The sequence below is a fragment of the Ips typographus genome, linkage group LG9, assembly GCF_016097725.1.
Source record: "Ips typographus isolate SLU linkage group LG9, UJ_Ityp_2.0, whole genome shotgun sequence".
Classification (NCBI taxonomy): domain Eukaryota; kingdom Metazoa; phylum Arthropoda; class Insecta; order Coleoptera; family Curculionidae; genus Ips; species Ips typographus.
Window position 1 is genome coordinate 6,317,181 of NC_138430.1, and position 17,812 is coordinate 6,334,992.

At 32.9% G+C, this 17,812-nt stretch overlaps 1 protein-coding gene across 5 annotated transcripts in view; it reads left to right on the plus strand.

The window, feature by feature from the left end:
• NFAT (nuclear factor of activated T cells 3) overlaps nt 1–17,812 on the plus strand; it is a 31,781-nt gene that overhangs the window by 5,019 nt on the left and 8,950 nt on the right. For 3 of the 5 annotated variants that reach the window (XM_081986725.1, XM_081986727.1, XM_081986728.1), the window contains 7 exons: nt 9,802–9,979; nt 11,469–11,645; nt 11,703–11,869; nt 13,819–13,970; nt 14,034–14,216; nt 14,506–14,662; nt 15,250–15,437. In XM_081986725.1, the coding sequence (XP_081842851.1) occupies nt 9,802–9,979; nt 11,469–11,645; nt 11,703–11,869; nt 13,819–13,970; nt 14,034–14,216; nt 14,506–14,662; nt 15,250–15,437 (1,202 nt within the window). Of the gene's footprint in view, nt 1–2,330; nt 2,560–9,801; nt 9,980–11,468; nt 11,646–11,702; nt 11,870–13,818; nt 13,971–14,033; nt 14,217–14,505; nt 14,663–15,249; nt 15,438–17,812 lie in introns of those variants that run through there. The other 2 variants (XM_081986730.1, XM_081986726.1) reach the window with 2 other exon arrangements.

Here is a 17,812-nt window from a genome sequence, read left to right on the forward strand (position 1 = left end):
AAAGTCATTGAACAGCAAAGTAAACATTCAACTATGACGGCAGTCGACATCTTTTATTTGCTCTTTTGCCATTAATTACTACTGCTAACTGGTGTCAGTATAAGCTATTGTTCTGCTATTTCCAGACTGGATATTACCGATAAAACAAAAACATTGTAAAATCAGCAATTTACGCAAATTTTTGAAATAATTGTGTATACGTAAAAAATGATATAAATCATCTACCCAGGACGTTAAAAAACACCTAAAGATAAAGCGATTCATTAGCATAACATTGATATGGATGACAGTTACTTCAATTAGTGAAAAAAAGCAAACACTTAAAACTTTTTTCAAAAGTTGTTTGTACTAGAATAATTTAGTGAATTAACACTACTCAAAACAGTCAAAACACAGGATTAAAACAGTATATTGTACAACAAGGGTGAATAAGATGTCATTGCCTCAAAACATAAGCTAAAATGCAATATTTTGATGCCAACTGTCAGTGAGGATGACAATCAGAAGAATTATTTTGTTTACGTTCAAGATTAGCTGTGATTGGTCTATTTCATATCGCACAGTTGCGGAAAGTCTGTATTCGTTCAACCGTTGGCAATTGCCTACTTATCCATTCTCTAAACTGTTAAGGAATATCCCTGTAGGAGTAGAAAAAAAAAACATTAAACTTGGGTCCATCATATCGAACGTTTAGTGGGAAAATGGTTGTGAAACATGCAATTAACAAAAAGTTTTTCTACTCGAATGTACATAATTATCGATATCGAAGTACCGAAACGATAACATTTTTTTCGTGTTTATCAGTTCACAGTCTGGGTTAATAACGTTCATATTAAGGTCAGGTTTTTGATGTTACTACCTTTTCAATAAAGCTCTAAAACTTGCTTAGATTCATTTTTTTGCGCAAATTAGTAATTATTAAACTCCTGATGTGCGTAATTATTACGTATTCACCGTTATTGCCACCGTATACAATGGATTTTAATTGTAATTGTTAATTAGGCTTGTTGGAGTAAAAAAACGACGCGGTTGTACAGGGTGTATTTAAAAGGTCTGTCATAAATTAATTTAAATAACATAAGTACAAATTCTACTTACAACTTATGATACATTATTAATATTAACTAACTCTGAAATGAATTATTATTTAACCAGTTGATAGTAATGATGTTGACATTGAGATCATATTGACTTAATCAAACCATTCTATTATTAATTTATAATTATTTTTGCTGAAGTGTAGCAAAGAAATTAAGTCATTAAATGTGTTTATTAATTAATCAAACTAGTCGCAATAATAGTGACTTCTCACGTTTATATTCAAATTCAAAATATATTAGAAAAATGATTAAACATTCTGACATAGGACATCTGACGTAACATAAGTAATTAATGGTAATAATGAGTAGTAAACATTAATTTGTTGTAATTAATTATGGTATCGTAATTCCCAGTTGTTGATATTAAAAATGAGTAACAATTTCTAGTGAAAAATTTAGTTTAAGAAGCTTTTCGTACAAAATTTTTATTAATTTTAAAAAAGAAACAGGTAAAAGTGTTGAAAATATTTTCAGAACTGCTCAAATCCCCTATTTCGTTATTATTTTAAGGTACAATTTACAAACACTAGTAAGTAGTGCTACTCATTAGTAGGTGGCATTAATTTTTTTTTAATTTTCAATTTTCTGTTTGTATTTCACGAACATAAGATTTAAGTACACTGGGTAGTTTGTGATTAGTCGAAAAACTGTGCTTTTTTAAACTTAAACTAGCCAGTTTGCTGAGTTTTATGTAATATACCAAGTAATATGTTCCATATATGAAGTTTTATGAATATCATCTTTGAGATTGATACACCAGCTATCATGGAGGTTAGAGAAAAATTATACAACTACACAAGCAAAACAATGTCACTTAATTGCATCATTAACGACATTGCTCTATGCCACGTAAAAACGCAAAAAAACGTACAACGCAAAATATCTTGATGTACCTGCATATAAATAGACGCTTAAATAATCATACCAATTCATAACAACAAGTTCGGTTTAAACCAGAAATTGTTTACTGTGTGCATGTCTGAACCGTCACAGTCTGGGGGTAATAACTTCACATAATTATACTGAGGCCGTATTATCCATATCGAAAGGACGCCATTGGCTTCTGGTTGTCCCGTGCAAAAAAAAACGAAAGCTTGGAGTGCTTGGACTTTCGAAAATTTTTTGGACGTCAACGTAGATTGAGGCAAATCAACCGATCTGATTGGTCGAATGACGCGCAGTCGCTCGCGTCGCTCGTGTTCTAAATTCATGCCCGATAACCCACTCTAAAAATATGAAATCAGTCTCTGAACAACTGTTGCGTGTGTCATCCGATAACCACGATCGGTTCCTTGGTTTGGTTTCAGTTTTCTAATAATTAAGCTTTGAGGAGGACTATAACGTTATCAAACGCACACGGCTTTAGAGTTTTTCGCTGCCGGACTAAAATTCTCCTGTGATATTACTTTTTCGGTTGCAATTTGTGATATACATGTTGTATGGACACTGTGATAATTAGGTAAGCCAACACCAGATCTTAAACTAGTTGCTAGTTACTGTTTGCAACAGCACTTTTAATGCTGTGTATTATCATTCAGTTGATAAGATACTACTTTAAAAATAAACTCAGCTCAACTATATTTGCCTTTAAATAGTCTCTTTGACGTTATCTTTTGTATAGAGAAAATGCTATGCTAGATTGAGAAAATGTAAATAGAGCGAAAGATTATTATTACAATAATTGTAAAAACTCCATAAATTCATCACTAGGATGATGCTGACATTGTCATCATATTTAAATGAATGAAATAGTACTTAAACTCAGTCAAAGCATTTAGAGGATTAGTGCACATTGAAAAGACTCAGATACTAACCGTATTTTAATGCATTTTCAGATTTTGTTTGTGATGAAATGAATTAGAAAGAGAAAAAGGAAAAGAGTCAAACCAAGAAATCGATTCAATCAATTCTAAAAGAACTTTCCTATCCAAATGTTAACTTTGGTTAAATAACTACAAAAAAAGCACTTTCAAATTTTTCTAGAGCTAGAGAGGCCAGTTTTGGCCCATTTTGTAGTATTTTTTATTTATAAGAGTTTAAATAAAAAAGTTACAATTATTCAAAAATTGAAGGAGCCTAAATTTAATAATATGACCGAGTAATATTGTTTGATCCAAAAACGACCATCTTGAATAAGGGAAGAAAAACTTTATATTAATAATCATTTAGTTTGAAATTAAACACCTTGAGATTGAATGAAAAACTAGGTCAAATCAATTATCAGTCGTTGTTTATACACACTAAAGTGTAAAGTATTTAGTCGGTAGGGTCATCAATGCACTGTGTAATTTTTATTCAAGCTCGTAAAACAGGCATTAGCGCTTTAACGCCTTATTAACAACAACGACTTTTAGACTTACACGGCTAATGAAACGAAAATTGTTTAAACCAACAAATGTAGTGCATATTTAGATTTGGGTGCTTTTTTTCTAAAATGTTGTATAGTTCTGTTTATCCTTAAACTTGTAGACAACCCACAACACACCTCCGCATCAGCGAGAGCTAACAAATCCTGGATTATTGCCAACAGGTTGTGCGTAAACATTTTCGTAAGCTAAATTTAGTTTGTAACAGTAACAAATAACAAAATGCAATGAACTATATTGATAAAGCGAGTACGAAGGCGTAGAAGGGCCACAGACGTTATTTTTCTTAAGTTTTTACTTCAAACTCAGAAATTAACTAAATTCCGACTTCGAACTCGGAATTTAGTTGCAATGTTGTCAAACTGACAAATTCTACTATTTTGGTTCGAAGAGTGTTTTTGCACTGTTGACAAATTAACAAACTCTACTAATTAAGATCAAAGAGTGTTTGCAATGTTGCCAAACTGACTAATTTTACTAATTTGGTTTGAAGAGTATATGCAATGTTATCAAACTGACAAATTCTACAATTTTGGTTTGAAGAGTGTTTCCAATCTGTCCAAACTGACAAGTTTAACTAATTTCTTTGAAGTGTGTTTGCTTGCAATGTTGCCAAATCAACAAACTCTCCTAACTTAGATCGAAGACTGTTTGCAATGATGCCTAACTGACAAAATTTGGTTCAAAAGTATCCTTGCAATGTTATCAAACTAACAAATTCTACAATTTTGATTCGAAGAGTGTTTGTAATGTTACCAAACTGACAAGTCCGACTAATTTCTTTGAAGTGTGTTTGGAATGTTGCCAAAGTTAACAAATTTTACTAATTTGCTTCCAAACAAATGCAATGTTGCCAAACTGAAAAATTTTGTCTAATTTGGTTTGAAGAGGTTTTGCAATGTAACAATGTAAATTCCGAGTTTGAAGTCGGGATTTAATCGAAATTTAACTCAATTCCGAGTACAAAGTCGAAATTTAACTAAATTCCGAGTTCGAAGTCGGAATTTAAGAAAAAAAATGTTTGTGGCCCTTCTAGGCCTTCGTAAGCGAGAGAGTGCATTTATTTTCATTATAAATACAGTGTACGATATACAAAGGTGGAAAGTACAATAAAAAATAAACTCCAAAGTGTCGTACAAACTGTAGTCGAAAAATGCTCTCTAGCGGCCACTAAAACCATTTTTTGATTTTTAGTTCCTAAACGAAAAAAGTTGCAAATGAAATTTGGCATGCATGTTCACCATTTTGAAAGTAATATGTAGCTCAGTCTTCATTCTCCAAGAAGATTAGAAATTGCAATCATGTATGGCACCGAATACTTTAATTGCTTAACAAATGTTCGGATTTTAGGTTTCACTTTGATTTACCAGAAAAAAGTTAGAGCAATTTTAAAGAGAATTGTTGCACCTTCTATATTTGAAATCTAATTGTTTAAAGAAAGTGTCAATTTTGACATCCGTCATGTCATTGGTTGTAGAACGTACGGCAGAAATTTATACCTCAACAACAATTTTAAAAAAACCGTTTTGAATACAATGTGTGCGTGTATTTAGAATTCAAGTTAGTCTATATTTGTCCAAATCAAGACAAAAACAGTTTTTATTCCAATCATCTTTAACAAAACCATGACCTTACAATACAATCCAATTCTATATATATATATCTATAACACACGCAATGACCTATGCACATAGAAAAATGCATTTACTTACATCAAACAATTGCAGGTCAAGTTGTTATGATTAAACACCTAAAAATCTCAATCTTTTGACTATTGATGAAGCATTGTTCCTTCACAAAACCAATGGGCTTAAGATTTAATGTCTAGGAGGGGTCAGCAAAGCTTTGGGACATAATATCAACAACATGCTGCCTCAGCTTTTAGCATATTGAAGTATTAAGATAAACAAATTGTGCTTGTTGCAGTAATCTGTGTTGATCACGTCTATATTTACAAAACTATTGGACAAATAGTGCACAATCAACAAAACAATTCACATTATTTGTCAAGGGCAATTAAATAATATTGGGACAGAGTTTTATCAGTTTGGAATGTCAAAGAGACTTTGGTATTTTGGTTTGGATCGCCCAAACAGCAATGGGAACCAGAAAGATTTAATAAACGCTAATTTATCATCAAAAAACTTGGGTTACGCCTTAAAATTGCTGTAGTCATGCGGTGATTTATTGTTGCAGTTTAGTTACGCCAAATGCGACTTTTTGTTCTGTTCTGGTCAAAACAATGTAAAAAACTCGAGTCTTGTAATTTAATTAAATCCAAATTGGAATTAGTAGTTTGTGATTCAGCGTTTCTGCTTCTACAATGGTAACTGTGAAATATGATTGGTAGAAACAACCGTCTTACTGTTTTTTGAAGATGACCATGTTTAAAGTTTTACTATCCTTGTTTTGTTTGGTTTACACTCATTTAAGTGGTATTTCCATATTATCAAAACTTAATTAGACCGGCTCAAGCAGTAAAAAGAAAATGATTAACACATCTTGCTCATTCTAGAAATGATGTAATGGCTTTAGAACACTAAACACATCTGAAATAGCTATGTTGTGAGTGAGCCATTACTATGAAACTGTATTACTCCATAAATACTAGCTTATTTATGATTGGTTGTAAAATATAATGTAAACGAGGGTGTATGATTTTCTGAAAAACAATAGGTGTAGAAAAAATCTGGCGCCATAAGTCATCCTGAGCAAACCATATTTTGTATGACTCGATTTGGGTAAATGAAACGTTTTTGGTTTAATTTATAACGTTGTTTGCCCTGTACGTCTGGTTCCCATTCGTTTTTCTGAAGTTTTATGAGAAGTTGCTTTCTCTGTAAATAGCCTCGGTTTATCAAAAAGTAAACCAATTGCAGAAAGGAGGCCTGCAAGTGGAAGACGTTGGTTTGGTAGTTAACTACTGCTGATTTGCAACAATCTTACAAAGCAGTTATTTAGAAAAAAAAACGTCCTCGTTGACAAAAGTTTAGGAAGTACTTAGTAGATCAACCGAGGTCAGTTCAAGTTTACTCGAACTGACGTTCAATATTATGCAATTGGATGCAGCAATAATGAGTCTAATTATAACGGACTATAATTTTTTAATAAAAACTAAAATTAAAAGGAACACCTAATAAAACGTTGTATAAATCAAAACATTACGATTTGGTAAAAATAATCAAGACCAATTAAATATCTTATACCTTTTAGTAAAACGTTTGTTAAATTGTGTAAACCAGTTTAAAATCATTGTCTAGAGAAAAAAGTTGCGTAAATTCGGTGAAACAATTCGTAACCATTTGTTTATTAACAAAATTACTCACCATAACAATATTTAACTTTTAGTAAGTAGCTGCGGAGCAAATATGTAAATAAGCACTATTAAGTGTCGGTAATTAGTGTTAATTGCCTCTGGTTGAAAGAGGTCTAGTCAGGCTACTAAAACTTTATATTTTTAAATTGATCAATTACTAACTAGTATTCGTGTTAATATATTATTATTTTTTGTTAAGTGAATAGTAACATTTTTGTGGCGATTAAAAGTGAGCATTTTAGTTAATAACCAAAAAGTTTTACCTTAAATCAGTGGTTAGCCTTGGTCAGCTAATTAAGAGCCAGATGGTAACCGTTAAAATAATTTACAAGTCGACGACATACCATTTTGGTAATAACTCAAAAATTAAAAATTTTGCGATTTTATAATTTATAAGATTTCCATTTTTTTTTTTTTAATTCAAAAAATAAACTATGTCTACAGGATGGACCAGTTTTAAATGTCAATAATTCACCATTCGATAGCCCATCAAGAAATAAGTGGACATGCATTATGTCATTTTCCTGAAAAATGCTTGCTAAGGAAGATACAGTCCTCAAAATTTCACTTTAAAAAATGGATTTTTTGCTATAACTATCAGACCGTTCAAGCAACAAGTACTTATAAAATAAATACTCGTTATGTGATATGAATAACGTTTGTCAAAATTGTTTAGTAGCGTTGATACAGGAGGATAATGGTCTTTATTTTCCCACTCTATTTTATACGCTTACTGGATATTATCAAAAAATTACAGTTTTTTTAGTTTCGTTGTTCAATTTGGAGAAAGAAGTATGTCTTGTAAAATTTTGATTTAAAATTCTGTTTGCGAGATAATCGGGTTATTACGTTTTAAAACTCAAAAAAAAGAGAGGATTCAAATTTGGTCATCTGGGAGGTTTAAAAGTTAATTTTTGACATTGAAAATAGTCAAAGAAATAGGATTTTTGGACTAATTTATTTTTTAAACTATAAGTAGTGCCAAACTGATCATTCAAGGCTTGTGAGAGTCCAAATTTGTACTGAATAGTCTAAAAACCTGTTATTTACTACTAAAAATAATCTTACAATCCGTTTTTTTCAGACAATCCATTGTCCAGTGTTTGAAATTTGATTTCAGCAATAAAAAGTTTCGGAAATCAAGACAAAGATAAAACTCATAAAGCTCATTTTTTACTACATACTAAAAATAGTTTGTTGATTTTTAATGCTAGAATTAATTATGTACAACTAATAATGAACAACTCTGGAATTCAATTAAACACAGGAAACAGTCAAAATTTATTTTTTTGGACTAATTCATTTCTTTAAATTAGTTTTTAAGACGAATATTGTAGCATTAAGTTCCAAAATTTTTAGCTTTATTACTGAAGAGTCTGAAACTTGACGTTTACTATTATAAATAGGCTTAAACTCGATTTTTCAGCCTTGAAGCAATAAAAATACTTCGAACTTCTTAGAAATGCTTCAATTTTTTGAATCGATGAGTGTAGAAGTCAGTTTAATAGCTAAGTAGCTTGAAGTGACATTTTAAAGAGTATGTACAGTGTACAAACCGGCTTTCAGGCCTGATAAGTCAAAAACTTTGTGAAGATAGTCTCGAAACTAGATTTTTCAGGCTGAACACAGCCTTTAAAGCACTAAAAATACCCAAGAGTTTTAAGAAAATGAAAAGCAAGTTTATGTTTAAGACTGAAATTTGGTTTCATATTATGAAAACTTACTTCAAATGCTAATTTTAAGCTTCTGATGTTACTTTTATTGGTTCAGAGTAACTTTTTGTGGTGTCCAAGTCAATTTTTAAGGTTAAATGTGTGAATTTGTAGGCCAAAATTTTAGAAAAAGGAGTTTTTCATGTCTACAGGTCAATTCAATACGAAAAGCCTTTCGATTTATATGAAAACTGTGACGACTGACTACAAAGACAGTTTTTAAGCCTCTCAAGTCCAATTTCAAGACTGAAGTCTTTCAAGTTGTCTGAAAACTATGAAAACTGGTTACAAAGAAAATTTTTAAGCTTCTCAAGTTAATTTTCACCGTTTTAAAGACAATTTACTGGTTTCTATGTCAATTTTCAAGACTAAAGTCCTTCATTTTGTCCGGAAACTATGAAAACTGGCTACAAAGACATTTTTAAAGCCTTTTAAGTCAATTTTCAGCGTCAGCAAGTTGAGCTGAACAAAACAATCTTCCTGTATCTACGCCACTGGACAAATTTTGAGAAATCATTAACACTACATAATGAGTATTAATTTCATAAGTGTTTGTTCCAAATTTGATCAAAATTATTCCAACGATCTAACAGTTATGACAAAAAAACGATTTTTTAAACTGAGATATGGACTGTATTTTCCTTAGAAAGCATTTTTCAGGGAAATGACATAATGCATGTCAACTTATTTTTTGATGGGCTATCGAATGGTGAATTATTGACATTAAAAACTGGACCACCCTGTATATGTGCAACATAAATGTTAAGACAGTGTTTTAAAGTTGTATTAGTGCTCGAAAATAGTATGCATGTCGAATTGAGTAAATTTACTTTAATTAGCAATTTTTAAACAAACAGGTATATTATTTATGTCTGACAGAGACATCCACATGCATGATGCAGCAAGCATGACAGACATTCATGATCACGCTATTACTTAATTTATTTTATGCAAATCAACAAAGGCTTATACAGTAACAATATCCAATTATTTAGCAAGTGTTTATTGTATTTCTTAATTTATCAATTGAAGTTTGTTAACCTCCGGAACTGCGTGATTGATGGCGGGCATATTCAATTAAGAGAGATGATATTCTGAAGTTATTAGCGGTATGGTAGCGTTTTGTCATTCTAATAGCAACACGATTCAACCTTGATAATGAACCGTGTATTTATATCTACGTCACAGAGTTTGATTAATATAGTCCTCCCCGTCAGGATTAAATAATTTTAATTGAATGTGTTTGATATTATTATATGGCCTTGATTCGGACTATGCTCTTACCCCTGGTTTTTGTATTGTTTCAGAATCATCGAAAATGACTCTATGCACCCAACCTCCAGCGGAAGCCACACGTCCCCAAAGGCGCCCTGGACGTCCCCCAGGTGGTAAAAAGATGATTTCAAGAGAAATGCCTGGAAAACTTCGATCAGCTTATAGACGCAGCATCGATCCTTGCGATAATTCCAACGATAGTGGATTAGGGTAAGTTGTTTACTAAAGTTCAGACAAAATTTTGTAAAATAATCCGGTGGAATGAGAGTTCAAAATTCGTGTCTGTCATTTAATTGCTTTTTAAATGCACACACCAGCTTATCTAACTACACGTCAGATCCAATAATAATTAAATTAACACCATCAAAACAATGTCGGTTGGGACGTGAACGTATTGTAAATAACAAGAAAAAATATTTTACTAAAAGATTATGACTGGGATTTGTGTCCGTCATTGTTAGGATTTTTGAGTAAATACGTTCTGAGACGAGTTTATGAAAATAAGGTCATTGTATTGGGCAGAAGAATACTTACCAAGTAATCATTTCTGATAAGAAAAATGAAAAACGTATTAACATAATAATATATAACGGGTGAATGATCTTTGATGGAGGAAAAATTGAACAAGTGTGCACAAAAAGCTTTTTTTCTAGAAGATGACTAACAATGGATGGTTTGTGATTGGTCGAGAAAAGCAGCTTTCAGCTTGCTGCTTTTTCTTGACCAATCACAAACAATCAACAGCGTATGTTACTCAGTTTTTTATACTGTGATTGATGCGACAGTTGTCATTTTAGAAACTAACTTTTTTAGACAGACACTTTTAATGTTTCTGACCTTCAAACGTCACCATAGCAATCTCTTTTCTTTTTTCATATCCTTGAAAGAAAAATAAACTCCCACTCGATTGTATCCTATCGATCTGTTTCATTAATTCCTTTCATGGACTATATTTATTGCCCCGTAAAATATAAAAACATATCTGGGATTTTGATACGTTTTTCTACGTAATCCCTCGTAAAATAAATAGGGTTTGCCAATTTTATGATACTGGAAATTCATGGATTTTTCTGATTCAATTAAAAATCCGATTGAAAGGTTCTTATTAATATACGTAAATTAACGGTGTTGAAGAAATTTTACCAATTAAGCTTTGAATATGACGTGAAAGTTGTTTGTTGGCATTCCGATACTTGCAAGAACGAGTTATTTAGTGGCTTTTTCCGTTAACCTGTATATTCACATGTTTATTAACTGGATGCTTATATGCAGGATATGCCAATCAAAAAGCTCATTCAATTGGGGTTTCATCTTTTATTTGCAAGACATAAACAGTAAATGTGATTACCTACGTTAAGTAAGTCGAAATTACTGTAAGACAAAAGATTGTAAGCAAGCCAATAAAATATCAAATTATTATTAATATTTTAGACTCTAAAACATGGGTGAGGTTTATCAAATTATTGTGTAATATTTTGAAAAAAAGTTCAGTGGCTAGACGCACTTTGGGTAAATGTTCAACAAATAACGTGACAATTTAGCATATCTATTATTATATGGTAAACAATCCACAATCAGGCATCACTTACATGATTTGAACGATAAGGAAAAACGCAAACAGAATGGTATTATACAAACATATACATATACATTACAGTGGTGGTTCCTATTTCTTTTTGTAATTTTTATTTTTTTGTAGGTTTGATCAGCACGTTGACCCCCATCATCACACTACGTCCATGTCAGAACGACTAACGTGGACTGGAGAGAGAGCCGACGCAAAAAGACTACGTACGGATATTAAGGTGGAGAATGAGGAGGCGAACGACAAGTACTCCTTCTCCCACACATCTTTGCATTGTAAAGATAACGTGGCGTAAGTTTGCCCTGTAACCATTCTGCTGCAGGCCAAAAGATGGGTAAATGTTTGTAGTTTAATTAGGACGGCACCAGGTGGATCAGCGCCCTCTTTGAGCTTGTCAAACAGTAGCAGTACCGCGACAGGAAGAGTGGTACCACGATGTACACCAGTCATTAGCAGACAGGCGCCGACGGCGCCAGTGTCGCTAACTACTCAACTGACGTCTACGTCGCGTTTTAGTAAGTATTGTCTAATGGTTTGACAAGGTGAAACACGTGTATACGTTCAGAATAAATTAAGTTCAAAACTAGAAAATATAAACATTTTCCATCTATTGTTTTCACTCTCTCTTTCACATTAGTCAGCTATGCTTTAAAATTCACTATTTTTGTAATAACCCAAAACCTGGTACAAAAGCATTACCCAATTATTTGACTAATTTTTTCCTAAATTTGGTTTGAATTAGACAGAAAAAACCCTGTTCATTATTAGTGTTATGTTTATTAAATTAGCTTTTATAATCACGGAAGCCAAAGGTTAATATCGTAAACGGTTTTGAATTGATTGTATTGTTTATCTGAGGATACTGAAAGCTTTGTTTGAAGCATATCAATAAAGAGTTTATTGACGGAACGAGACTAAAAAATGTAGGTTATGTACTATTAATTGGAAAACATCCGTTTTGTGACAGGACATATAATAGAGTACTTTAACCGCAAAAATAGATTAAATATTTTAAATACCATTGAGCCTGTTTAAAATTGGTCAAGTAAAAAAATACATTTTTTTTTCAAGCGGTCTAAAATAAGCCTATTGTGTACCTGTACTGCCGGCGTAGAAAGGCTATTTCATATCCTAGGAGGTAAAAAAATAATGTCCAGAACTTGATCCAGACTAAAAGCGTTGCATTTAGAAAAAAGCAGATGAAATTAATGCAACACTTACTTTGCTTTGATTGGTTTGTCAGGCTTGGCTCATTGCAATACAATCCTTTCATGTTCTTATTCTGAAATACAGTTTTCCTGAAGGTGTCAGGGCTAAATTTGTGATTCAAAATCAACATAAACAAACGGACTGACTGACACAACACGGCTAATACGATAACAACACGAAGCTATTTCCAAAGTTGTCTAACAGAGGGCGCATCATGGCTGTCTAGCGTCATCTGTCGATTACGGTTACGCGCTCCGAATTTACACGGAACGCGGTTCTTGAAAATAGGCTTTCAAAAATGTTATCGGCTATTTGATCTGGTTTTCTGGCTTCAAATCTCCGTTGTTCTATGAGAATGATATTTTTTCAGTAACCGTTATATACCAGGTGTCCAAGAGCACCCTGGACATAGGAGATTAACATGGGAAAACGGTTTTAATTTTTTTGCGCCTGTACGGTTGATTTGATTGAAAAATCGTATTAATGAAAGTTGTAGTACCTATCACGGACTAGTTTTCTGTATTTTTTTCGGATCTCTAACTTGAGCCCTTTCGTCGTAAAACACGAGCAAAAATGCGCAAATTTCAACTTTTTACCTGCACTGTATAAGCGGTTGTCGAGCAACCGTACCAGCAACAATGATTTGTTTACTCGTTGCCCGACAACCGCCTATACAGTGCAGGCCAAAAGTTTAAATTTTCTCATTTTTGTTCGTGTTTTACGACGAAAGGGCTCAAGTTAGAGATCCGAAAAAAATACAGAAAACTAGTCCGTGATACGTACTACAACTTTCATTATTACGATCTTCCGATCAAATCAACCGTACAGGCGCAAAAAATTCAAAACCGTTTTCCCATGTTAATCTCCTATGTCCAGGGTACTCTTGGACACCTGGTATGTATATTTACCAGTCCGAATTAATCGGTTAACCTGGCTAGGAAACGATACACATCCTATGTTTACCTTATTATGCTTTCACTGTGTCATCTGTCAAAAATAATGATGTCCATGGCACACTAATTCAAAATTCAAACACCTTGTACTAATACTAGTAATTGCGTTGTTGTATTGTCAAATAAAGTTTCAGTAAAGCCGTAAAGCGACCTAAATCGCCGAAATGAGTGATAGTACCCTGTATACATGCCGCTTGAAAAAAAAATAGTATACGTTACACGGACGCTTCGGTCGGACAATTCCTAACTCAGCACAATAATCGCCTCTTTCTACGCCTAATAACATAATATACTATTTTTAGGTGATGTAGTGTTAACAATAGTGAAACAGCCGGAACAACAGCATAGGGCGCGGTACCAAACGGAGGGTAGTAGGGGCGCCGTGAAAGACAGAGAGGGCAATGGTTTCCCGATCGTACAATTGACCGGCTACTACAAACCAGCAATGCTTCAGGTAAATTTGTTTTTCAAACCAAATAACGAATTCTCAGTAAAATAACATTTGTGATATTTTCAGGTTTATATTGGTACAGACGTAGGTAAAGTGGCCCCGCACATGTTTTACCAAGCGTGTAAAGTAAGCGGGAAAAATTCCACGCCCTGTTCCGAAAAGAAAATTGACGGTACCTGCGTCATTGAGTTGGGTTTGGATCCCGCCAAGGAAATGTGCGCCACCTGTGATTGCGTTGGAATACTAAAAGTAAGACATTTATATTAATAAATTACGACACCATAAAAATAAAACTGTTTTATTGTGATTATTAGGAAATCTTAACATATTTGATTCTTATAATGGCCACCCTAAAAACATTCTTTTAGCTGAGCTTACAATCTTTTTTATTATCCCTCAACAATTTATTGTGTCATAAATGTTTTATAACATTAAAGGCACTAATGTATCGCTTTTTGATGTTCAAAACGTCTAAAAGCAATTTTTAGTAGTTTCAAATAGTAAAACTATACAAAAATCAAACATTCTTGCATTACAGGAAAGAAATGTAGACGTAGAACATAGATTTCCTGATCAACTCGGCAATCGAAGCAAGAAAAAGTCGACCCGTTGCCGAATGATATTCAGGACGACTATTACGCACGATAATGGCAACACTGAAACCTTGCAAGTGTGTTCGCAGCCTATAGTGTGCAGTAAGTTTTTCTTTAATTTAATTTTGGATCTAGATGAGCTTATTATTTTACATTCCCCACAACAACAGCCGCTTTATTTACATTTCTAGTAAAAATCCGGTCGTAACATGTTACAAAACATCCCGAAATTTTTATTGGCTTTCATTAACATCCTCAGGGACAATCATAACTTTGTTAAGGCATTACTTTTAATAGTACGCTAATTAGCTGGTGTGTTGTTATTGCGTTGAGTAACTTTATGGCTCCTTTGCAAAATGTATATTGGATGAGTATAAATATTTAACGGGCGCTGTTTGTTGAGACACCAAAGCCGCCGATAGTGTATTTGAAGGCTACTGTTTTGTTTACCTTTTGTCCTAACTAGAAAACTGTTTAGCTACCGCTTTAAAACCCATTTAAAGCTTGTCACTAACTAAACCTGCTGGATTAATGCCCGTACTTACACTTTAGGTGATAATAGGTGCATTACACTGAGGATTAACTAGGATGTGACATAAAAGTGACAGACTTTATTACGTGTTTATCACTGACTTCTGAATAATTTGTTAATTGTACAAATATTGTATGTAATAAAGTTTTTCTTTCAGCCCAGCCACCTGGCATACCAGAAATTTGCAAAAAGTCGCTGACATCGTGCCCGGCCAGTGGCGGTCTGGAACTGTTCGTACTCGGCAAGAACTTCTTGAAAGACACCAAAGTTTTCTTTCAACAGTTCGAAGATGGTCGTATCTGCTGGGAGCAAGCTGTTGTACCTGACAAAGAATACTTACAACAAGTGAGTAACTTCAAAAGTGCTTAAAAGTCATTCCAGGATTATGTTTGATGTCGTAATCTTATTACTGAATTTTCATTGTACGCAAGTTTTGGATTCTTTGTTTGCACTTGGTGAATTTAGGCGTCAGGGCAACCTTCAAACAACACGGTAAAAGCCAGTAATATGTACACAGGGTGTCTCATAAATATAACATAAAATATACATACTGTTCTCGCGGAGTGAGTTTACCCGTGCGTCACGAAGGCTACGTCATTTATAATCATATGAATCAAATCAAGTTTTCGTCAACAAACCTGTTGTGTTCATATTTTAGAAAAGGGCGTGTCTAAAGCTAAATTGTCAGTCAGAAAGTAGAGATCTTTGGCTGCAAATTTGCACTAAAACAACCTTATACCAAAGCAAATCAAAAATATCTTGACCGAAATAACATTTTTTATTTATGAGAAGTCTCCGTTTGGATCATAGAATTCCGTCTAAATTTGAAACCTAATTTATTTACCAAAATTCGCAGAGATGTATCACCAATATGTGGTATTTCTTTAACTTTAAGCTCTTGATTTAGGTTCTGGATGGTTACATGTTTCTCTAAAATAAATACAACAAATTAAAAATTTAATAAGACATTCTGAGTGATGCTGTAGTATCTCATATCTCATTTTCAGGTTGCAATCCACTAATTTTATTTTAAACCCGGTGGAAAACATTTTAGACGCTTATTTTATTTTTTCTATGAGTTTATTATTAATATGTTTTGAAAAATCTATAATGCAACCCAAAAATCTCAGTCTCTGGAAACAATGAAATGTTAATAGATGTTTCTTACAAAAGTAGATATATTTTACTATTATTAACATACTATCGTTGTACATATCATATAATGTATTTCGAACATCCATTTTAATGCTTTCAGATAAATCAGTGGTCTTGACCCATCGATAACGTCTCGATTTAGGTTTTCTAGGTGAGGAAATCATAAGATTAATTGCTTGCTTTTCCCGAATCGAATAAACAGTTTTGCGGGAAATTTTCAAAGCAGCTACAACCTTCTAGTATCAAAAAAAATACATCAGTAAGAATATGTAAGGTCTTAAAATTTCTTATTTTCTTCCTGAACAGATGATAAAGCTTCTAAAGGTCCTCCATTAGTTTTTTCCAATTCAAAATATTCACAAAGGTTAAGAATTAACTGCTGGGCTTGTCTGTAGAGAATTATTCCAGGCATTTTCTAAAAAAATAGTGTAATAGTAAGTAATTCCGAATTTAGGAAAACCCAAATGGCTAAATAAAAATCATAATAGACACTCCCACTTTTTTTTCAAAACAGGTTAGTAATTGTGCCAATTTTGGTTAGATCGTGACAGCCGACATAAAAAAAATAAAAATATTAATAATAACATTATGAAAGTATGTACAGTATGTTAAAAGCGTAGAAACAATAGCTCTTAAAAGAACTGTGGTGGTGTGGTAAATTGAAAACTTTATAAATGATTAACAACACAAAGAAACGGAAAAGAATTAATAGTAAACAAATCAAATAAATTTCGATGGTTGTCAAACTGACAATGACTGAAATAGAAGCGCTAATCAGTAAATATTTTTTTTTTGGAAGACATTCACATAGATATTTACCCTTTCTGAAAGTGAACAATAGACAAGGATGAAGTCAATAATGCATGTCTTCTAAATCACAGACCGCGAGAACAGTAGTATGGCTATGAAAAAAAAAAATGTTCAGCTTTCTAAATCTGCCGCTAGGGGGCGTTTCGATACCACTAAAATGAAAAATGTCCAGAAACTACCTAACCTAACCTTTGGTTATAATGGCAGTCTAGCCAAAATATTAGGGCCAATTTTAGTCAACTTTTTCTACCTTCACCCCTAACCCCTTTGTTCATATCTTAAGTCTTATAACCTAACTGTAATAAATAACCTAAATTGTAATTTAGCTATCACAAATAAAAATAACTTTGAAAAGTGGACTAAATTTTGTTTATGCTAAAATCAGCTGTTGAGATTTAAAAAATTTTGACCAAGGAGTTTTTTGGGATGCTGATTCTAAATCTGGTTGAAAAAGTTAACTAAAGTTGGCCCTAATGTTTTCCGAAACTCAACCCCTTTTTACTCCCCCAACACCGCACGTAATTTACCACCATAATTTAAAAAAAATCGCATTATTATTAACTGAGATATCAAGGTGTACTCATGAAAAGCGGGACACACTGTATATTGAAATTTTTTTATATCTTGTGTGTATATTTTTGTATCTTATTGGGTTGTTCAAAAGTAACCTTTTAATAGGCTAATGTGCAAATTTCAAAATTATACCTAAAAATTGCATAGGAGGAAGAGAGAACTATTGCACATCAATGCTTTAG